This window comes from Nuphar pumila, chromosome 13 (assembly GCF_984573655.1).
Source record: "Nuphar pumila chromosome 13, dmNupPumi1.hap1.1, whole genome shotgun sequence".
In the NCBI taxonomy this organism is placed as follows: Eukaryota; Viridiplantae; Streptophyta; class Magnoliopsida; order Nymphaeales; family Nymphaeaceae; genus Nuphar; species Nuphar pumila.
Window position 1 is genome coordinate 93416448 of NC_143261.1, and position 24792 is coordinate 93441239.

General features: G+C 38.9%; 1 protein-coding gene across 1 annotated transcript; it reads right to left on the reverse strand.

The window, feature by feature from the left end:
- Nucleotides 1-1014: 1014 nt before the first annotated feature.
- On the reverse strand, nucleotides 1015-14183 carry LOC149819230 (uncharacterized). The gene is made up of 2 exons (XM_089984027.1): nucleotides 13853-14183; nucleotides 1015-1361 (listed from the first exon to the last, which is right to left on the reverse strand). Exons 1-2 carry the CDS (start codon nucleotides 14075-14077, stop codon nucleotides 1125-1127), a joined length of 462 nt encoding a protein of 153 aa, XP_089840153.1. The 5' UTR covers nucleotides 14078-14183; the 3' UTR covers nucleotides 1015-1124.
- Between the last annotated feature and the right edge of the window lie 10609 nt (nucleotides 14184-24792).

Consider the following 24792-nt stretch of genomic DNA (forward strand, 5'->3'; position numbering starts at 1 on the left):
ATAGCTGTTATAAACATTGGTTGAAGATTGGTTTACAGGATTCAAAATCATCACCGCATAATCATAGATCGTTGATCTTACTGCCCGTATTCACTTCATTCTCATCCATTAAAACCACTCCTTGTGCCAATTCCACTTGCTTAAGAAGAGCGTAATAAAAACTCCCCACAGATTATATTAGCTTCTGGGGTGAACTGTGCTAATGCTCCTACTACCCACATGCCGAGTCTTGGACAATTCGAGACTCTGTCCTAGCAAGGTGGCAGAACTGCCCATGGACGATCTCCTAGCCTTGGATCAGGTGCAGCTGTCCGAAGGTAAACCCGACCAACTCAAATGGACCGAAGCAGGACATTTCTCCACGAGAGCGGCATGGGATGGGTCCTTCTGCGAAAGAAACTAGTGTGGTGCAAGGGTTGCATGGCCCACGAGAGCTGCACGGCATCCCTGGAAGCAAGGTAGAAGCCTACGGAAAACTAACTTGCAGAGAGTTTTACAGCCCAAAAAGTGAAACAGGGTCACAGTCAACATGGCACCTCTTTACCCCCTAATGGGACATCTGAACCATAGCAGTGGTTTCTTCCCAGAGAGAGAGAAAACAAAGCCAACCGTCTATATAGAAGATCGACTCAAGTTTTTTTTTTTTGGAAATTTTGCAGGTATAGAAGAAGGCCACGATGACCCAAGCCGAGAAAGATCGATGTAATAGAGAAAGGAGGCCAATAGGCATACGATGGCAGATCAGGTGCAATGTGATGGCAACTTTTAGTGCGCTGCTGCAGCTGATCACCCATCATCTGCTATTGGGCCCCACCGCTGACAGGATGTATCCCAAAGACTGGGTGATCAGGTGCAGCTACACACTAAAAGTGTGCAATCACATTGCACCTGTTCCTCCATGCATACATGGCATCTTTGAATCAACTGCTTCCTGTCGACCAGCACTACAGCTTCAAACTACCCGGTCTAGTTGTCAGTGGTGGTGGTTTCATCTTTGCTTAACTGTGAGTAATGTTTGTGTTCTGAAGTTCTGTTTCCGTTAACCAAAATGAGCTACATTCTAGAGTTTTACTTTTGTTCATCACGAGTACAATGGGAAAAATGTGAATTAACAAATGGTGATGTTACACCCATGTCAACCTTCCATTTAGATCTACAGCTTGATGTATGTTGCCATCTGTTGCAATCGCCTGGTTCTTCACTTTTGCAGGCCTGGCCGATCGGATTACAAGCTTGGATTGCAGCTGTGTGCTATCCATGGCTACCTGAGATGAATTCTCCAGCAAGACCTCATCCAAGAATTCTTCTGCTACATCTCCATCTTCATCAACCCGCAGCCGCCTTGCATACCATTTGAAGCCCTGTAGTTGCTCATATCAGTAGTGTTTGGTAGCATTTGAAACAAGACCGAATCCATGATTTTGCATGCCCACTGCTAGTTATTAAGGAATGAAATATGAAAGCAATACGCTAGAAGAATAGTTAAAGAAACATTCATCCAAAATCGCTTATGTGCTCACTTATCGTACTGGTATGCAAACATCACACACACACATATATGATGCTGTGAACTAAATCTCAAAGTTGAATGAGCCAGTTCTATATATAAAATGCAGGATTGCTGATCTCTTGCTGCTGTGAAATCAAACTAAAAAAACAATATCGCACTGTGCCACACAAGAAAACAGAAAACTGAAAAATAGATAGCAAATGGAGATAGCCAACAAGGCACTATTTTTCAAATGTGCAAGTTCTGATATCTTGCTATTGTGAAACTATCTAAAAAGAAATAAAATATCCAGACAAAAGACCGCACGAGAAAGCAGAATAGCAAGCAAGACAAAGACATGGCTGCTCCTTGAATGCAAAGAAATGAATGCCACCAGCAAAGAGGGATATTACATTGTTGCATACATAGGTTCACTTGTGCTCTTTCTCTGTTTCTCTTAAAGTTGGTAGCTGAGAAACGTGTAGGAACTCCAGCTCAATCTCTTGCTCACCAGAACGACATGCCAGAAACAATAACAACCAAAGATATATGTATGTGCAAATGGAGATAGCCAACAAGGCACTATTTTTCCAATATGCAAGTTCTGATATCTTGCTATTGTGAAACCAACTAAACAAGAAATAAAATACCCACAAAAAAGCAAAAAATGAAAAAAACAAATAGCAAGCAAGACAAAGGCATGGCTCCTCCTTGAATGCGAGAAAGGAAATGAATGCCACCAGCAAAGAGGGATATTACATTGTTGCATACATAGACTCACTTGTGCTCTTCCTCTGTTTCTGTTAAGGTTGGTAGCTGAGAAACGAGTTGGAACTTCAGCTGAACTTGCTCACCAGAACAACATGCCAGAAACTATAAAAACCAACGATATATATAGGGGAATGAAAACCTACCAAACCTACCCACTAAGAAACATTTTATTGGACTTCCGGTGTTTTTTTGAAATTCTGATCTTACAGATGTGTTCAGAATGATTGATTTACTAGAAATTGACACTTGGATCATGCATTTTGGATGGAAAAAATGGTCTTTAGAGCCTCAAAAATTTATGAAAATTGTAGGCTGTTGATTTTGAAACCTTATAAAAACCTATCCATCTATGTCACACGGACATTCCATTTTGCCCTCCGTACCCGTGTCAACACACCATTTCACCTTCCGTACATACAAGTTCGTATTTAATTTATAATTTATAATTATATTTTCAGTTTATAACTTTATATCCAGTATGTAATATATATTTAGATTACATTCAGTTTATTTTGAATTTAATTTGTATTTATGTGATATTTAATATATATAGCCATGTCCTCGTACCCACATTTTTTTGAATTGTCGTGTTGTACCCTCAGTACCCGTACCCGTACCCCCACCTACACCCGTACCTAGGTGACAACTATCCATGCATCGGAATCAAATGTTCAAAGAACTTATTCCTATAGAAACAAGTGCATAGATCGCATCTGTAAGGTCAAAATTTTGAAAAAACACCAAAAATCCGATAAAATGTTTCTTAGTGGGTATGTTTGGTAGGTTTTCTAATGGGTAGGTTTTCATTCCCCTATATATATATATATATAGAGAGAGAGAGAGAGAAACAAAGAGTAGCCCACAAATGGCATGCAAGGAATATGTTCTCCTTAATTTCCTAGATCCTATATTAGATTGGCAGCTATTGAAGCATGATCTTATGTGTGCTGGTATGAATTTTGAAAGTTGAGGGACCAACAAAAGATTTATTCTAGTGAAGAAGAGTGAGTGTTTATTTTATGATGACTTCAATTAAGGAAAAAAAATTAAAAAGTGAAATCAGATCAACATTAACAAAGAATCAAACTAACTGTTGTTGAGTATTACAAGTTGCACACACTCACTTTTGCACGCACTCACTCTTCTCATGTCTGCAACACTTTACATGCCAAGCATCCAGTCAGATGAAAATTTTCATTTTCAAAATTTGTTCTAAATTTTTTTAGCAAGGGATAGTTCATTCTTTCTTTGAAAAAAAATAGAGCATCACTTTTAGACCTAGGTCATCATGAACATTGCATTTTATAAGTCTCACCATGGCACTCAGCATTATGCCATGCACCATTGTCATTCATAAATGCCATCTCTGCCTTTTGTTAGTCATGAAGTGCGACTTAGCAATTAGTGCAGACCACGAATCCGCATCTTCAGTGCGCAATGTCACAAGAACTGCGGTGCGCAAGCGCAGTGACACTTGCGTGCATCTCGTGGTTTGTTAGTGCCTATGAGCACAGTGAAACACTTAACACTTGTGTGCGTTGTGAGTGACATAGCACCTCCGTGCGTCAATAATCTAATAAGAAGAGCACCTGCGTGTGTTGTGTGCCAAGTTGCGCTTGAGAGCGTTGTGCCATAAGTGTACTTGTGTGCGTCCGTCAGCAAGGTACCTGCATGTACCAGTGAGTCGTTGGCTAGTGCGGTGAACGTATCTTGACCGAACTGCATCACACGTGTTCTAATAGTTACTAAAGATATAATTCAATGTATTGGCCTCCCACATATGATTTGGAGACTCTTAGTAAAGGTTTTGGACAACTTAATTTCCAATAGAGTCATAACCCTAGGAACTCGTGGGCTGCCAGCATGCATTCCTCACCTTCAACAGGAATGCCTCACATGCTAGGACATCACCCAACTTCTTCTTCTCAAGACTGGCTCGTGGATTTTGGGGCAGTACACCATGTTACAAGGGATTAAGGTAAACTCTCTCCTGTTAAACCTTATTGCGAATAGGGAAGAATGATAACAGGAGATGGAAAACACCACCACATTACCCATATAGGCACAACAGTTGTTCCTACTAGTAAAGGGTCTCTTTCTTTGTCTAATACTTTGCTTGTTCACAATCTTCAAAAAAACCTTATCTCAATTTCTTAACTTTGTCATGATACTAATTTTTGTTTCTACTTTTCTCCATTTTTGCTTATGTGAAGAGAATTCACACAAATCAGACACTCGTTGATGCGAGAACCTATATGTCCTGAATAAAGCTCCAGAATTTTTGTCATCACCTCCTTATTTGCGTTGTCAAGTGCACGAGTTCACCAAGGGGTTGATGTTTGGCATCGCAGATTAGATCATTGTAACTCCATTCTCCTTGATAATCTATGTAATAGAGGATTTATTGATGTATCTTCTTGTGTTAGTTGTTGTATCCATAAGAGCCATGAACTTTCTTTTTCTAGATCTAATAAAAGAGCTTCATTTCCTTGTTCACTTGGATGTTTGGGGGCCATTCCTTGTTATGTCTTTGTCAAAATCCAGGTATTATGTAATTTTCATATATGATTTTACACGCTTTACCTGGATATATGTTTTAAAATCCAAGGATCAGGTCCTTCTAATATTTCGTAGATTTAAATCGTATGTCGAAACTTAGTTTTCTCGAAAAATCTTATCCTTAAGAAGTAATGGTGGTAGTGAATACATATCACATCAATTTACACAGTTTTACACGATAATGGAATTTAACGTGAGTTGAGTTGTTCCAGGACATCTTAGCAAAATGGTGTTGTTGAACATAAACACCATCATATTATGGCAACAGCTCTAACAATGATGTATGATGCAAATCCTAAGGATGGTTTGTGGTTAAAGGCATTTCATACAATAGTTTACTTGATAAATAGAATGCCTCTATCCAATATTTGAAAAAACTCTCCCTACTTTTTGTTGTATGGAACACATCCTTATTATTCACGATTATAGGCATATGGCTGCCGGTGTTTTGTTCATATTGAAGGTGCACTGAGAAACAAGTTATCCCCCAAGGCCACCATGTAACAATTTGTTGGATATGATGAGGAATATATGGGTTACAGGTGTTTTGATCATGCTGCTAATAAAATCATTGTTTCACGTCATGTTATATTTCATGAGGATGGCATGGCATAATACAGCCCTCTAACAATAACCTGTTACAATCCTTCTGGCCTTCCACACAAATGGCATGGCATGCTGAAAATTGCACAGCTGCAGCTGGATTATCAGGTTCAGCAGACGCACCCTTAGCTGATAGTGATCAGCCAGCAACAGTGCCATCTTTTCAATTCTTTAAACATGTATATAATAGAAGAAAAGGCATGCAGTCAACTATGCATAATGAGCCAGCTGTCATACATGGTGAAGTGGTACAGCAGCATACAAAATCTACTACAGATCTGGTTTCAGGTGCTTCTAATGATGTGATACAGAATAATTCATCCATTGATCGCGACTTAGTTCAGCAGCCAGTCAGTTTACACAGTGATAATCTAATCCAATAGCAGGAACCTTCCATTCTTATGTCTAGCAGATACCCTCCTAACAGATGGGTCAGTTATAAATCTTTTTTGTTGGATTTTCAGGTATATGCTGCTGCTCTTGATAATACTCAAGAGCGAAGGTCCTTTGCTGAAGCTAGTAAAAATTCTAGTTGGGTACTAGATGCTATGAATGACGAGATTGCATCACTTCATGAGTGCCACACATGGGAAGTTGTTCTTAGACCTGCAGATAAGAATGTAGTTGGATGTTGTTGGGAGTATAAAGATTAAGCAAAAATCTAATGGCAGCATTGAACGTTTTAAAGCCAGGTTAGTGAAAGGCTATACTCGGGAACATGGACTAAACTTTGATGAAACATTCAGCCCAGTTGCTCGGATGGGCACAATTCATATTGTTCTATCCTTGGTACCCCACCTAGTTATCCTGAAGGAGATACACGGTCCACTGTGCTTAAGATAAAAAAGGCTATATATAGACTTAAACAAGTCTCTCGGGTTTAGTTCGATACTTTTAGCACGGTGATACGATCTCTTGGGTTTGAGCAAAGCCATTGTGATTACTCTTTGTTTGTGCACAATGATAAGTCTGATCTTACCATTGTTTTGGTATACGTGGACGATATAATCATTACAGGGAAGAATGGTGCAAAAATTGAGCAGCTGAAATCTATTTTGTATGGTAAATTTTATATGAAATTAAGGGCCCATTCGGTTTTTTCTTGGTCTACAGGTAGATCAAAGACCAGATTGTTTGGTCTTATCATATCATAGCATAAGTACGCTAGAGATATTTTTCAGTGCAGTGGAATGATACAGTGTAAACTTGTGCACACTCCTATGACTCTTCACACTCAATTAGGTGATGCTTCTTCGGTTGATGATGAACTTCCTGAGCTAGAAAAGTATCGTAGCATTGTTGGAGCCTTATAGTACTTGACTTTCACGCATCCAGACTTAGCCTTTTCAGTAAATCAGGTATCACAGTTCATGCATAAACCTCAAATGAAGCACATGGAAGTTGTGAAGAGAATTCTATGGTACATTAAAGGTACTCTTTCATATGGTCTTGTATATGTTAGGCCCGTTTCGGTGAGCAATCAAGTTTCTATTAAAGTTATTGCATATTTTGATGTTGATTGGGCTCATGATTCTTTTACAAAATGGTCAGTCATTGACTATGGGGTTTATTTGGATTCTCACCTAGTGTCTTGGGCTAGCAGAAAGCAGAAAATTGTGGCACACTCTAGTATTGAAGCATAATATCAAGCCATGGCAGCCGTTACTGATGAAGTTGCATGGATTAAACACATTACATCAACACATCTCTAGTTCATTATTGTGTTCTAATAATCGCAATGCAATTGCTATTTCTACGAATCCAGTAGAGCATGGTAAGATGAAACATGTAGAAATAGATCAACACTTGTTAGGGAAAAGGTCAAGGTTAAGGAGATTCAACCAATGTTCATTAGAGGCGAAGACCAGGTGGTTGATTTGTTTACTAAAACGCTTACTGTGAACCATCATTGGCACTTGAAATCCAAATTGTCCATGGTTTTCCACCATGATCAGTTTAAGGGGGCATGTTAAGAATATATTTGAATTGAATCATATCCAGATCCAAATCCAAATATAACATTAATATTGTATTTAGCACTTAAAGGGCATTATTGTAATTTCTCATATATCTTAATATATAAGAAAAGACGTCACCCTAGGTTGGGGTGAGACGTCCCATTGCAGTTTTAGAATTCTTCTCTTCCTTTTCTTCTCTTCTCTCTGGTGGTTGTGCAGGGCACGTTTTCCAAGGGTTTTCTTCACAAGAGCTTGCTAGAAACCACAGACAACAAGCTCCATCCCCCTCCTTGCTATGTTCTTTCTTCTTTGATGGCGAGATGGAGCTCGCCAATCAGTGAAATTCACTCTCCTCCCTGAGCTGAGGTGGGGTGGAGCTCGCCAGAAACCACCACCAGTGAGCTCCACCACTCCTTACTCTATTTTTTCTTCCTTGATGGCAAGATGGAACTCGCCTACTGTGAGCTCCACTCTCTTCCCTCCCTTGTTTTTTAGTGAGCTGAAGTGAGGTGGAGCGGAGGTGTGATCCTTTTATTCTTCACACTAAACAAACATGAAAAACAAAATCACAAGAATTGAGATCATGTGATTTTGAATCTAATGAGATTTCAATTCTCACGTGATTCCATGTCATTTTTCAAAAAAGCAGCCAAACATATCCATAATGTCATGTTCAACACGATGTTGAGATTAATCATTCCTATCTTTGGTTGCACAAACTACAAGCCAACTCGTAGAATAGAGCTGAACTTATCCTATTTTTTGCTATTTTATTAAAATTTTCCTTTTTCACCAACATTTTGCCTTGTGTTTATTCCATCCACGCTGATGGAAGCTTTATCATTGAATGGAGTGTCTTCATTTTCAAATCAGTATACGACCATTATACCGTATAAACTTTTTGAGCCTCTTCAATGAACATGATATGGGCCATTGTTGACTCAAGTCACTTGAGAAATCTTAGGTGAGTCCCACAACATCCTGTTGCACATGAGGATTAGTGCCTTCGAAGCACGAATAGCATGAGTCGTGTCAGATCATCAAATGGGTGATGTGTCTCTAATCAGGACAGTAACTTGAAATGTTGATCATCTTTCGACTAAATCACGGGACAATATTAAGAGCAGTCTCATACCCACATGATACACAACAAACATGGAGCCAACACTAACACAGCAACTGAACTCATGTCCAAACCACTTTCTGCAGGGACAGTCATTCATGCAATTCAGGACTTCAGGCTAATTGTTTCTGCAGGGACAGTCATTCATGCCCTGGTAGCATGGAAGCTGTGCTGTTCTGCTGCTAAGGTAAGCACCACCATCACCGTTCACCATCAGAACCAGTAAAATTGCTATATAAAACCTACAATCGTGTGACCATCACAAGCAGTTATAACCCCGTGATTGTTCTTAATACGTGACAATCTTATGCTTAAAGAAGCTTCATTTGGGAGCCCTGAGCTCTTAACCTTTTCCATCTTCCCCAACCTTTTCTGCGTAGGTGAGCTTTCAAAGATGTTCTCATAAAAATACTCCCATCCCACTCTCTAAATCTTTTTAGTATCACCACACTTCCCAACTCACAGCAAACTTTCTCCAACTGAATAATATGTTTCCTAATTTTCCTTTATGGCTTCTAAGTTATTCCAGTAGATGAAGCAATTGCAGCTCACAGCATCATGTTTGCTGAAATCTGAACTATGAAAAAGAGGAAGTATAGCCCCCCCATGCATTTAACTATCTCCAAACTACAAAGCACCAGGAACCCGTCTCCCTATTTGCTTAGCTTGTCAGTTTATGTACCGACCACATTTTCATGTGCAAATTCTACTACTAAACCAAGGAGTGATAATCAGCATTCAAATAGGAAATATGTTTGTCTTATTAAAGTTATAATCTATATCATCAAAATCAAATTCTTCACTATCAAGCATAAGGCCCATATCCACTCCTGAGCATACAGTCTTCACGGATTAACTTTTGCAGTAAGTGAACCAGCTACCAATAATTGAATTTTTATTTTGACAACTTTTGGATGTGAAAGCCCTGTCAACCTTTCCCTTTCTTTTTTTGAGTGGACACAGCCATGTGATGCACGTGCCATTATCTTGATAATCAAACAATGGATTCTACATTTCGAGTCATAGGCAGTGGGCTCGTTTCGACATCCACCCAATAAACCGCTATTTATGTGAATTGTGCAGGTATATTTGTCTCAAAAGCATGCAATTCACTCGGACCTAGAGTTACCGGAAGCTTCTTAGATAGGTGGGAAGCTCGCTTCCCGGAAACTCGCTTCGGAAGCGTGATACTCCGCGCTTCCATAACTTGATAGGAATCTTGATTCTCCCACACTTCTCCTATGCTTTCCACACACTTCAATACTTCATCTATTCTTACTATATGTTTTCTCACTCTACTTTTCATGTTTTTTGTGTGTTTCCTCTCACTCGCTTCCATGTGCTTTCTCTAAATTGGCAATCATCATTTTTAGATTTTGATAAAAAATTAATTCTTACACTAAAAATTCATAAAATTTAAGAATAGTCACTTTTATTTTAGTTTTTATTTGTGCTCCATTTTGATTCTCATTCAATTCTTATATTGTTTTTTTATTCATCGCTTCCCGCTTCTTATACATTTTAAAATGCATTGTTTCTCTCTTCCGCTTCCCATATCGTTTCCCGCTTCTGCTTCCTAGTCTGGCAACCTTGCTCAGGCCAAAATTTTTACTTAAATCAGAAAGCAAGAACCAGGTATTTATGGTTTTCAAGGCATATCAAATTGCATAAAGCTCTAAAAGCATAAACTTTGCCATGTAATCACCTGTCATTTGTTTAGACTAGAGTTACCAGAAGCTTCTTAGGTAGGTGGGAAGCACGCTTCCCGGAAAGTCATTTCGGAAGCGCAATACTCCTCGCTTCCGAAACTTCGTGGGAATCTCGATTCCCCCACGCTTCTTCTATGCTTCCCACACACATGGTATATGTTTCCTATATGTTTTTCTCACGTTTCTTTTCATATTTTTCATGTATTTCCTCTAACACTTTCACTCACTTCCCATGTACTTTCTCTAAATTGGTAACCATCATTGTTAGATTTTAACAAAAATTTAACTTTTTTACTGAAAAATCATGAAATATAAGAATAATCAATTTTATTTTAGGTATTATTTGCTTCTTGTTTGATTCCTATTCAGTTGCAATATTGCTTCATTTTTTATTTATATTTCGCTTTCAAATTGATAGTTCGCTTCCCGTTTCCTATAAATTTCAAAATGCCTCGCTTCTCGCTTTCGCTTCCCGTATCGTTTCCGCTTCTACTTCCTAATTTGGCAACCTTGGTTTAGACCTACTCATGAGCAAAAACAATAGCACCATTTACAAATGCATCATAGCAAACATGAACATTCAACCAAAGACTGCATGTATTTAGGTTGAATCATGAATGGCATAGTGCCAATCCCTGAACCTGTGAACCAGATAGCTACAACAGGCCACACAGCTAGGAAGAACTGTGTGGAATAAGAGTTGTTGAAACTAGCATGATGGAAGATCAAACAGCTAAAATAACAATAAACTGTTATGACATTATAGGTTTCTTCCTATTGATCGTGTCTGCAACCTGTGCAGACTCTTCTTCAGTAGTTTCTCTGATCGAAGTAAAGGTTACCAGGGAACCATTCACAGAGCTGCTGAATGCACCAGAAACACCCAACATGTGAAGTGGATGCATAAGGATGTTATGTTCCAGGATGAACCTGCTTGACTTGAATTCAAAACATCAATACTTTTCTTTTCTGCTCTCCTAAGCAATGATAAAGTTCTATAAAACATCATACGAGTCTCAAAGCCCCCTATGGCCAAAAGTTATATAACGCACCACACCAACGTTTCTGTTTATGCACATATATGCAACTCTTTTAATAGGGAAAGCATGGAACTTGCCATGTTAAAACTCCTGCAGATTTTGTCTTCCAAGACTTGAAGGACATTAATTATTGGAACTGACACACTGTCATAAGCCTGAGCATCACATAGAGTGACATCTTTTGGCATTCAAAGCTGTCAAGCATGAACCTCCTCAACAAGAATTACAAAGCTACATTTCCAATGGCTGATATGTCCTAAAATTTTATCAATAGTTTGCATAGAAAACCATGTTACAGGAGTATGTCAAAAGTAGGGAGAGAACAACATCGGGGCACAAGTTAAATGCTTTCCAAATACCTACTAAAAGTCATGCCTACAGTCAACTTCTCAATGAGATGGAACCCTACATTTTATTCTCAGTTACTAAAACATAATAAAAGAGGTCGAATATGGTCTCATTAAAAAATAAGAATGGTCGAACAACTGCATTATTAAAGGCTTCCTATGAGCCTATAAACTGATTATATAACCAATAGTTTAACAACAAGAAATTTAGCCGTTTTCAGAGAAGGAACCATGAAGGCTTTTAGAGAACATGTACTAGCCATATAAAATCAAACTCAGCAACTAATAACAGTATATGATTCTTGCAAAAAGGGAACTTTTTATTGGTTTATGGTGACAAAGGAAGGCAGAAAAAGATAAAAGCATACAACTAAAAGGGAAAACTAGAGCAGTCAAATGTGTATGTGCTTGTATAGAGAGGGTAACAAAACTTTCTCTAACATGCAAAGAAAAAGACCAAAAAGAAAAAAAAAACTTATGCATGAATTTCTATGAAAAGAAGGGGAAAATGTTTGGAGATGAAAATGCATCAAGGCAGTACAGCAATCATCATGCAGAATATATGCAGATCAGAACAATTATTTAGCTAACGATTTGTGCAGCTAGTCCATGCACATCATATCATCAGACCATTACACACTATGCAATTCAAACATGCATAACACCCATTTATCTATTACATGACTAGATATTTTATGGCTGCTCCTCTCTGGTTAGGCAAAGGAACAACTAATTCTATTATTTCCACTCAAGCTAAGCTGTTCTTTTTTTTTTTCCACGTATCAGGTGATGCAATTATAGAACATAAACTATACATATCTCAGTCGTTACCAATTGGATCTGTGATGTGTCTTTCATTTTATACATTATTGTGGACAAAATAACGAGGATCAGCCTCGTCATTCCTTTAGTCTTTGGTCTGCATCAATGTCTGACCATCCTAGTTCTAACCCAGCCCCTTTAAAGAACTACAAGAAAGCATTTTCATGGTTTCTGAGAGCATGAATTTCTAAACTTTTTGAATGATAGAGGGCATCGATCGAACAAGTATGTCAGCATGATAACACTTCTAACATTATCATCATCATGTCTGTGACGGCTGATGACGTTACCACCAAAATTTTAAATAGTTGATACCAAGAAGGTTGTTAGTAATATCTACCATTCCCCACTTGCAAAAACAGCAGGGTTTTTGGCGAAAAGGAAAAAACTAAAATGCTCAAGAGGATTGTTAGAAAGTTGCACAGCAAAATAAACACGAGAGAGAGAGAAGAAAACAAGTACACACAATGACACAATTTATGTGGTTCAGCCAATGGCCTACGACCACGGACGGCGGAGGAGCAGAGATTCACTGTCAAAAAGGGATTACAAAGGTAGATGACGGCTCTCTGTCATAGAAAACCTAAAGCTGCACTGAACACCCAAACTCACAAAAAAGTTACCTAAGCAAGAAAACCCTAAAAGAGTATTTATACGTGGGGGCTTCGCCCCCACAACCCCACCAAGTCAGTGGTGGGCTACAGTCCCGGGCCTAACGGCCGGGCCCCTGTGCTACCACAACAGGCTTCCAAAAAATCCTCAATATGGTTTTCTTCAAGTGACGTGTTGGGGTTGTAACATGGAATTCAAGGGACATCTCAACAAGACTAATAATGCATCGAATATGCATCTAGCAGCTGAATGGACAAGACCCCCTGTACAAATTATTCAGATTGCCAAGCATTATACTTCCAAATTCCCATATTTGTCAGGAGAAGTAACTAAAATAAAGAAATAAGCACAACTATCCAAGAATATACCCGGCCCAAATGTTAAATCCTGCAACTAGTGAAGCACTATACTTCCAGGCAGGAAGATGAAAATTACAAGATACTCAGCAGTTCAATGACAAAACCCATCAACAAAAACATCAAAAAGTTTATTCAAGGAGAGCACCTTCTATTTTCAACACGGGAGCATGAGATAACAAGAAACTCTACATGAAGAAAAGAAAGAACCACAAACAGAAATCTTCCAAAAGAAGAAAAACAAAACAAACACCACAAAACCCACCGTGCTCCAATTCTCCCGTAAGCATCGAAATTTGCATAAAATTCAAAATAATCAACGAAACCCACATCAAGAAACGCGCTACACAATCGAATACTTCGTAAGAAACACATCTTAAGATATTGAATACCCAAACTAACAATGTAACCACACAATCATTCAACAAAAAAAGAAGACCCCAACAAAGGAAAAACTGACTACCTGGACTCCACCTTCTCCAAGATTACATTCGGTGATGACGGGCCCCGTATAAGGCCTCTCCACCGGCACAGGCACCTTCACGCTGAACCCTATGGAGGGCCTAACGATGCCATCATCTGCATTGGACACACCCACATGACCATCGTCATGATCACCGCCATCATGATCATGGCTCTCGTCCTTGAAGATCCCCAATAAACTAGCGATCTTCTTAAAGAAACGCATCCTTTTTGCTTTGATTCGATCCTCCTCTCTACCCAAGAGAACTTCCGAATACGCGCGCTCTAGATACCCATGTTGGGTATATCAAATTATCAAAGATGGTGATGATGGTGGTGAAACACCATACATCAAATGATGAATTTATGGATGGTCAATTGCTTTGCTTGAACCGAACAATCATTGGATAGCGAAGAGCTGCGGGCGGATTTCTTGATGGCGCTTTGGGTAAGATCAATGGTTCCTTGAAAGAGGAGTTTGTAAAAGAATTAAGCCGTGAGAAGGCGTGTGGACATGTGGAATACATTCTCAAATTTTCTGGTCCTTCTCTCAAAATTGCTCATACTTTTACAAACAGCTGCAGACACATAGAGACTTGATCTTCGGATTCAATAACTCACCATTTTAATAGTGGCCTAAGAGTGCAAATGGATCTAGTACAGCCCATGATTCATTAGATGGAGGCTTGATCTAGTAGTGGATCTTTGGACCAAATGGATCTAGTAGTGGCGTACAGCTGCGGATAGATGGAGGCTTGATCTTCGGACCATGATTTATTAGAACCTGAATCCGGATTTTAAGCAATAATTCTAGGGGTGGCAATCGGGTCGGGTTGGCGGGTCAGCATACTTCAACCTGAACCCAACCCGTTTATTAAATGGGTCGGCTGTGGCAAACACGAACCCGACCCATTTATTAAACGGGTAACCCGACATGACCCGCCAACCCGCTTAATAAACGGGTTGGGTCAGGTAAATGGGTTGGTGGGTTAGCGGATCAGGTTGGTGGGGCGGGTTGGTGGGTTGGTGGATCGGGTTGGCGGGTTGCCCCGCCCGCCTAACCCGTTTATTAAACGGGTCAGCCGGGTTGGCGGGTTGGCATACCCCTAACATGAACCTGACCCGTTTAATAAACGGGTTAGGCAGGTCGACCCATTTATTAAACAGGTTCATTTTTGCCAAACCCGAACCCGCCTAAGAGGCGGGTTGGCGGGTCGGGTCAGGTTTTGCCACCCCTAAATAATTCTAAGTTTCAATCTGAGATTTGGAACAAAGAATGGGTTTGATGTTGTGGACATGAATCCAATTATAAACTTTTTATGGTCACCATAAATATATAAAAAACTTGTATTTTATTCTTAAAAGAATAAATATGTAGATTGGATTTGTTCCAAAAATGATTTCTGATCCAACAAAAAATGTTGAACACTAGGGGTGCAAACGGTTGGATTCAGGCTGGATCCTGTCAGATCCAAATCCATATTCAGATCTGGATCAGCTCCTGGGAGGCTAGATTGAATCTGAATCCGAAGTGTGTATGGTAATACTGGATCCAAACAAAAGGAACAATACAAGCCATTTACATGTAAAAAAATGCATTAGAACAACTCTAAATCTAACTTAAAATGCTGATTTGGTGATCTTATTGAACAAATCTGAATATGGGGATTTTACTTAAAAGACACATATTTCAAAAACATGTCAAACCCAAATTGGATATCCGACCATATCTGATCTGTTTGCAGTCATAGTCAACATAAGCCCCAACGGCAGGGTCCTAACCTTGGAGTTTTATGCAACCAGCATGACTACTGTAGGTATATATGACAGGCTGAGCCCGCGTGACGAACTGCTCTCTAACTCCACACAAATAAGTCTCTCTCTCTCTCTCTCTCTCTCTCTCTCTCTCTCTCTCTCTGGGCGTGGAGAAGCAGATTTGTCGTTTAATGACGGATTTTCTTTGGTCTGGGTGTCAGCTTAAGAGTAAGCGTCATTTGGTTGGTTGGCGAACGTTGGTGTTACCTAAGCGTATGGCTGGCTTTGGTGTTTTTGCTCCAAGACAGAGGAATATTCCTCTTGTGGCCAAGCAATGTTGGATGACCCATCAACCAGGTTCTCCTTGTGCTCGTTTGCTTCATGCTAAATATGGTGCTCCTGATTTATCTAACTTTCGTCATGGAACCCGAGGGCTGGCGATCTCGCACTTGCGAAGCATGTGGCTGAGAGCCTTATCGTCCTTCAGAGATCAAATTGGGGATACAGGTAATTATGATCAGTGGTTGCATTGGGCTATTGCACCAAATGGTGCGTTCCACACCCATAAAGTGTATAGATCGTTGCTCCCCCCAGGGGCAGATTGGTTCCCTGAGTGTGCGTTATGGGGTAAGGACCCTACCCCAAGATCTCAGGTCTTGGCTTGGTTAATTTTGCATGATAGGGTTCAGACTCACAGTTATTTAAAGAAGTTGGGCTTTCAGTTCTCAAGTTGGTGTGTGCTGTGTCAAGCTGCTGAAGAAACTACTTTTCATTTATTCTGGTCCTGCCCAATCTTCGTGGCCCTATTTAATAGCACGTGGAGATCTCCGAACGTAATTGTTAAAGAGGAGTCTTTTGCGCTTGATCTGCTCCTAGGCCCTATTGAAATTAGACGTTGCAAGCGGTGGAGACTGATCTGGAAGACATGGTTGCTTACTACTTGGTGGTTTGTTTGGATGGCACGCAATGATGCTACTTTCCGTCAAATTTCGGTCATCCTTAACAATCTTGTCCATAAAATCTTGGTTGATGTATACGCGATTCTACGTATGCATCTTAGAGACCTCTCCTTCCGTCTGAACAACGTTCACTCATCTGTGGTTCCTTCTTTTCCAAAGGATCCTGGTTGAGCTTGGCTTTGTTGTTTGTTGCTAGCTGGCTGTAGTTTCTTTTCCTTTTGCTTTTGTTTTTCTATATTTTAGTTTTGTTTTCTATTTTGTTGGGTTCAACATTTTGTTGATCTTCATGTGTGATAATGTTGATCCTCTTTCGTCTCTCTCTCTCTCTCTCTCTCTCTCTCTCTATATATATATATATATATATATATATATATATATATATATAAGATTTTTAGGTGATCTTTTACATTATCAAATGTGAAGATCATGAGATTTATAATAGGATAACCATATACATTATCAAATGTGAAGATCATGAGATCGATAATCTAGGATAACTATATGCTTGATTATTGATATTATCCTCAAGGGTCAACGTGAAGGACGTTATCAGAAGATAAGGATCAAATGTAAAGGTCAGTGTTATCAAGGACGTTATCAAAGATACAAATTGAGAAGATAATGATTTACATGATCAAATGTGAAGATTGACGTTATCAACAATAAATGAAAAGATAATGCAGTTATCTTTGTTATTGACATCCAATGGGTTGTTGTAAATGTTTTTTTTTTCTCTAAGTTGTGTGTATTCTCTCTCTATATATATCGTTTGTACCTAGTAATTAAACAATGAATAAAAAATAATACAATAAGATCCTTCTCATTTCTTTTAGTCTTAACTTTATTTTTAGCAGAATGGAAAGTGCATCAACTCATAATCCTGAAGAAATTGAGAGCTTATTTTTCCTCCATTATTCAGTCAATTCTGGTATGACGCCAATATCGCAACCATTGACCAGTGACAACTACAACAGACAGTGTTGTGCCATGACCATGGCACTATCTGCGAAAAATAAATTTGGATTCGTAGATAGATCTATCGAAAAACTGACTTCTCCCGCAAAATTCATTGCTGCCTGGGAACGATCAAATAACATGGTATTATCATGGCTACCCAACTCAATGCATCTTGATTTATCCTCAAGCGTCATCTATGCTGAAACTACAGCCAAAGTATGGACCGAACTCTGCGAGCGATTATCTCAATCAAATGCCTCGTGCATATATCAGATTTAGTAAGAGATCATTAATCTCAAACAGATGCAAACCTCTGTGACAACGTACTACACAAACATGAAAGGTCTATGAGATGAGCTGCCCACATACATGATCATTCTGCCATGTACATGCAGAACAACAATGAACAACAAGACCAGGAAAGACTTATGCAATTTTTAATGGGTTTGAATGAGAGATATAGTGTCATAAGGAGCCAACTGCTCTTGATGACACCATTTCCGAATATATCTAAGGCTTTTGCACTACTTGTGCAAGAAAAAAAATAACGTGACCTTAGGGTCATGACTAATCAAGAATTAGTGGCGGCAATCACAAAAGGTTTTAATGCTCAAACCAATGCATATCCTAATAAAAAACGGCAAAATCATGTCCGCCCAAAGTGCGATCACTATAAAAAACTTAGCTATATAAAGGCCAAATGTTTTCACCTCTTCAGTTTTCTGAATCGATCTGGTATCTCTGCCAATGCCTGCCAATGGAGCTAGGCCAGCACAAGTTCTGTGACTTTCGAATGCAACAAGTCAATGTCTGTCCAAAGCCTCAGTGACTTACCCAGGAATAACTTGACCAAATATTAGTTGCGATAAATTTAGGTAATCCCAAACCAGCACCTGCGGTAAACCTAACAGGTAATCTTGATTTTTCCTTTGTTTGCTCCATAGCTCCCGAAAACTAGATCATAGACATGGGCGCAACAAATCATATTACTAATTCATTGTCAAATTTAATGTTCTCAAAGTTCACCATTTTCCCTCCTATTGGATTGCCAAACAGATCTTCTACGCATGCGACTCACATAGGTAGTGTATGTTTGGCACTAAAATCCAATCTCTCAAATGTCCTTTTTGTTCCAAAGTTCAAATTTAATCTTATTTCTATGAGTAAATTGATCCAAGATCTAAAATGTGATATTTTCTTTTATCATGATCATTGTGCTTTTTAGGACCATCTCTCGAAGAGGAAGATTGGAGTGGGTAAGCAACGTAATAGATTTTATGTTTTTGAGATCGGTGATAATTTTTTCTTGAATAGTTCTTCATTTAATTTCATCATCTGGCATTTAAGACTTGAGCATCTTTTAAATACTAGATTGCAAACTCTTATAAATAATAATAAATTGCGTGGTTGTGTTCATCATGATCATTGCGATATATGTCACATGGCCAAGCAAACTCATCTTCCCTTCCCTAGCGGGTCAGTTTCTTCGTCAAAACATTTTCAACTAATCCATTGTGACATATGGGAAGGAGATACCAAACTACCTCATTATCCGGAGAACAATATATTTTTACCACAGTGGATGATTATTCCAGAACTACATGGGTTCACCTTATGCGGCACAAATCAGAAGCCATAGTTCATATCATTTTTTTTTATTGTTGAAAATCAATTCAATAACAAAATTTTGAGTCTTAGATTAGACAATAGAACTGAGTTTTTCTTGAATGACATGCAAAGTTTTTTAAGGAAAAAGGGCGTTGAGCACCAACATAGTTGTGTTATAACACCTCAACAAAATAGCGTGGTCGAGCGCAAGTATAGAGATCTGCTCATGGAAAAAACCCAGTTTATAACCATTTATGTGTTTTTCGATGTTTGTGCTATGCTCATACCATATATTACTCTCATAAGTTTGATAATCATGCACACAAAGATGTTTTCATAGGATATCCATATGGTCAAGTAGGATATCATGTATATGATCTTGAAACAAAAAAGTTTTTTGTAAGTGAGGATGTAAAGTTTTATGAAAACGTGTTTCCTTTTCAAGATCACAACACTCTGGATAAAGGGGAGGGGTGTATCCTACCAATTCCCATATTTGAGCCTTAGTCTTATGAGATTCAAGAACCCAGTGACACTCCGGACAATGAGATCACTAACCCCATTCACCTTGATCCAAATTCTGGAACCGTTGGGCCTACTCAAGTTCATCTCTGAAGATCTAAAAGAAATCGTCAACTGCTACTGCATCTCAAAGACTATAGTTGTTACATGGTTGCTCCTATACTCCAATCGATCGACATAAGAAGTAGGTCCACAACATGAGTTGTCAAAAGTCATAAGATATGATCATTTTTCCAAAGGACACCGTGCTTTCTTAAGTGCCATTTCTCAACATCCAGAACCCAAAACCTTTTCCCATGTCATGAAGTTTCAGTATTGGCGTGATGCTATGACTGCAAAAATTAGAGCATTGGAAGAGAATCACACTTGGACGATTGTGGATTTAACTGTGGGCAAACACTCAGTTGGATGCAAGTGGGTATACAAAATTAAATATCGTTTTGATGGCTCTATTGAAAGGTATAAAGCACGACTAGTGGCCAAGGGTTACACCAAAATTGAAGGATTGGATTATAATGAGACTTTTTCACCTGTCGCCAAGTTGGTAATAGTGTGATGCTTGATAGCTATTGCAGCGATAAAGAATTAACATCTCTATCAAATAGATGTTAACAATGCCTTTCTCCACAGGGACCATGATGAAAAGGTGTATATGAACTTGCCACCAGGTTTTTCTGTTTAGGAGGAGCGTAAGATTTGCAAGTTGCATAAATTATTATACGAAATCAAACAATCCTCTAGAACTGGTTTGCCAAGCTTTCACATTATCTACTTTAAGAAGGTTTCACCCAATCTAAAGCTGATTATTCTCTTTTTTTAAAGGCTATTAATGGGTCAAACATTTTTGTTCTAATTTATGTGGATGATATCATCATTGCAAGAGATGACATTACATACATTGAGCAACTTAAAATTCACATCAATCAACAATTCTGATTTAAAGACTTGGATGACTAAAATATTTTCTCGACAGTGAAGTTGCAAGATCCAAAAATGGTATTTTCTTATATCAGCGTAAATTAATATGCACTTAATATTCTGCAGGACATGGGTTTTCTTGGAGCCAAGCCAAGTCAATTCCTCATGAAACCACATATCAAGCTCAGCAATGAAGATAGATTTTTGTTGGAGGATCTAGGGCCGTATAGGCATTTAGTGGGTCAATTGTTATACCTTACTATAACCGACCCGATATCATTTTCGTGGTCAATATTCTAAGTTAGTTTAGTAGTCAGCCACAACAGCCTCATATGGATGTTGTCATTCAGGTCCTTCGATATATCAAAAGTTGACCAGGACAAGGAATTCTAATGTCTTTCACAAGCAAGATTCAAGTGGTTGGTTATTGTGATTCAGACTGGGTCTTCTACCCAATGACTCGTCAATCCACATTTGGTTATTATACCATGACCAGAGACAACTTGATTTCTTGGAAGACTAAAAAGCAATCCATTGTATCACGATCATCGGCCAAAACCGAATACCGATCCATGGCCCTATCATGTTGTGAACTCACATGGATCAAGTACTTGCTTATGGACTTCAACATTAATCATCCTCAACCCATGACATTGTATTGTGATAATCAAGCAGTCCTTCACATTATCACAAATCCAATTTATCACGAGTACACTAAACATATCGAGATCGATTGCCACCTCGTGCGTGAGAAAATTCAAAGTGGTCTCATTCAAACATGCTTTATTCCTTTGCATTCTCCGTATGCGGACCTTTTCACTAAGGCACTAAGCACCGACAATTTTTCTCATCTCAAAACCAAGTTGGGCGTTCTCAATCCCCACGCCCCAACTTGAGGGAGAGTAAAATATTTTTACATGATCTTTTACATTATCAAATGTGACGATCATGTATCGATAATCAAAGATAACCGTATACATTATCAAATGTGAAGATCATGAGATCGATAATCAAGGATAACCGTATCCTTCATTATCGATATTATCCTCAAGGGTCAACGTGAAGGGCGTTATCAGAAGATAAGGATCAAATGTGATGGTCGACGTTATCAAAGATACAAATTGAGAAGATAAGGATTTACAATAATTGAGCAATGAATAAAAAATAATACAACAAGATCCTTCTCGTTTCTTTTAGTCTTAACTTTCTTTCAATATATATTATATATCTTTCTCTCTCCTCCTTTCCCCTCCCAAATGAGGCAACCTACCTCTCTCTCTCTCTCTCCACTGATTAAACCAACATATGTTCACCACTACCAGTTAAATTCATTCAATGAATTGAATATGTAAACCACATTAAACTGACGGTAGTATGGTAAAAAACCATATTTAGAAGCCCTATGGTTCACTACAGGTCTAGGAAGGTGATCTTACTTCTGCTTCCCTTTTCTTTCCTCCATTCACAAAAATTCGTCCACATTTTTTTGCATCTTGGGAGTGTGATCATCCAATGGTGCCAAGCAAAGCTTAATGCAGTGGAGAAGGAGATCGAAGATTGAAGGTATAGATTGTTTGAATGCTAGAGAAAATCCAAAACTGTGCTCTGTATAACGTCACTTTGAGTGGTGGATACCTACTTGGTCTCTGCATCATTGAACATTTGCAAATCAATATTTCAATGCAGTTCTTTGCTTTGTTTTTCGGCTAACTTCATCAGATATTAGAAATTTATTTAGCATGTAATCAGAGCCCATACGCTCCCTTCTATTATGCTTTTATGGTGGTGGTTAAGATTCAGGCGTTTGCATTTCCATTTTGACCAGAACTTATTCTAAATGTTATTCTAGATATATTTTATCAAATTCTCCATGTTTGAATGGATCATCCTCAAATGGAACTCTTTTTATCAAGTTCTCTCCAAGTTTGAATGGATCATCCTCAAACGGCACTCTTTAAGTTGAATCCAATGACAGTGGATATAAATCCGATCCAATATATCTGAATAGACTGAGATAAGTGGTTTTACAACGATCCTGGGGATGATGATGATGATCAAAGTGGCAGGATTGTTTGGTGAATGAGTGTTGGAGTGAAAGTGCAGGTGTTACCCATGTTGTCAGCGGGGTCCTGTGTCAAGCTGAAGGCCTCGGATCAAATCCCACTGGCGCACGGGGGCTGCTACTGTTTTTTCACGGTTGGGGCGTGTAAGTGTATAACCCACCATGGGAAAGATAATCTTAAAAAAAAAAGGAGATGAGATTGGAAAAAACGGTTTTCCAAATTGAGGAACCACTTTCCCCTCTCTGCAGGAGGATGAAAATAAATCTCACCCCCTATTATGGGGAGTGTAAGTCTTATCCTCACCCACCATGAGGGCTCTATAAAAATCTAAATCCCCGACGGTGAGCCTACTTGCCCCACCACATATATATATATATATATATATATATATAGAGAGAGAGAGAGAGAGAGAGAGAGAGAGTTGAAAATGAAGAGAGTTTGAAAAAACGATTGAGAGAGAGCCACCACCATCGGAGCGTCACCATCAAGAGAGGTAAACCCTCTCACCTTTTTTTCGTTCTTCTTTTTGTTTAAGAGAAAGACCATCAGTCTACCATTATGTCCATTGAGAGGAGGCCAGTAGCTATGGCTGCTGACATCATTGCAAAGAGAGAGAGAGTGACAGAGAGAAGGTAGGGGAAGAAGTCATCCATCAGAGGTTTCTAACAACCTCAACCCGTCGACTCGGTGAGTCGGCAAAGCCGACTCGGTCTAGAGGTAAATCTGACTAAGTCGGATCTGTCAAAACTCAACTAGGCCGATGTGGATGAAACTCAGACCAAACCAACTCGAAAAAATGTTTCGGCCAATTTAACCAGTCTGGGCAGAACCGAATCGAGTCAATCTAACGAAATCAGTATGGGTGTAAACCCATATCGGATTGGGTCTGTCTGATACCAACTCGGTTCAGTCCAGACCGAGTCTGGTCAATATGCCCTTGTGCCTGTCTTGTCGACCGAACTGGTTCAGACCGAGTTGGTCTGAGTGGACTGGTCTGGTGTGAACCTAGACCAAGATGACTCTAATAGAGTTTCAGTTCCTTGTTTGGGTCTGGATCGAACTGAACCAGACTGGGTCTGGGTCCAGTTCGATCTAGATTGATCCAAACATAACTTGGTTTGGATCCAATATGAATCTGGATGGATCAATCCTGGATCTAGATTAGAACTGAATCTGAATCCAGTCTTAGGCTAGATGGATCAGTTTTGGACCCAAAACAGAACTTGGTTTGGATTCTATTTATAACTTGACATATCAATCTTAGATCTAGAATTTAACTGGGTTTGGATCAAGTCTAACGATTCTAGATCTATATTAGAACTGGGTCTTGATCCAGTCTATGACTAGTTGAATCTGTCTTAATCGCATTCCCAACTTCAGTTTAAACAATCAAATTCCCATGAAACTACTTCATCAAAAAGAGACCTCCATAAAACATTTGAAGGTCTTTGGGTGTAAATGTTTTGTACATCTTCAAGAAAAAATCGGAAACAAACTTGAAAGAAGAGCAGTTGAGTGCATATTTGTTGGATATTCAGTCTCAAAAAAGGGATTTAAATGCTTTGATTCTATATCTAAGAGACTATATATATCTCAAGATATCAAGTTTTTTGAAAATGATTCATATGATAGTCGACATCACGAAGAAAATAAAAGCCAAAAGCCAAACACCATATTACCCATGCCCCACAATCCTGACTTGATTTGTGAAGACCTTCAAGAAAGTACAAATCACAATCCCAATGTTATCTCTGAACACATTGAAGTTGCTCAATCTAATGTGCAAGTTTAAGAAAGTGTACGACGATCAAATCGTGTATCTAGACAGCCTGTCAGATTGAGATATTATTATTATTACTGTTCAGACCAAATGCCCAGAAAGCATTCCATAGAAAGTCTGTTTGATCTTTCAAAATTGTCAGTAAATTACCTTTCTTTTTTGGCAAGAACTTATAGTCATCAAGAACCAACGTCTTTCAAAGAAGTCGTGCAAGAACATAAATAGAAATCTGCTATGAAAGAAGAATTGAAAGCTTTGCTAAAAAATAATACCTGGTCCATGGTGAATCTACCAAAAGGAAAAACAACTATGGGGTGTAGATGGATCTACAAGATCAAATATAACAGTGATGTTACAATGGAAAGGTATAAAGCTAGGT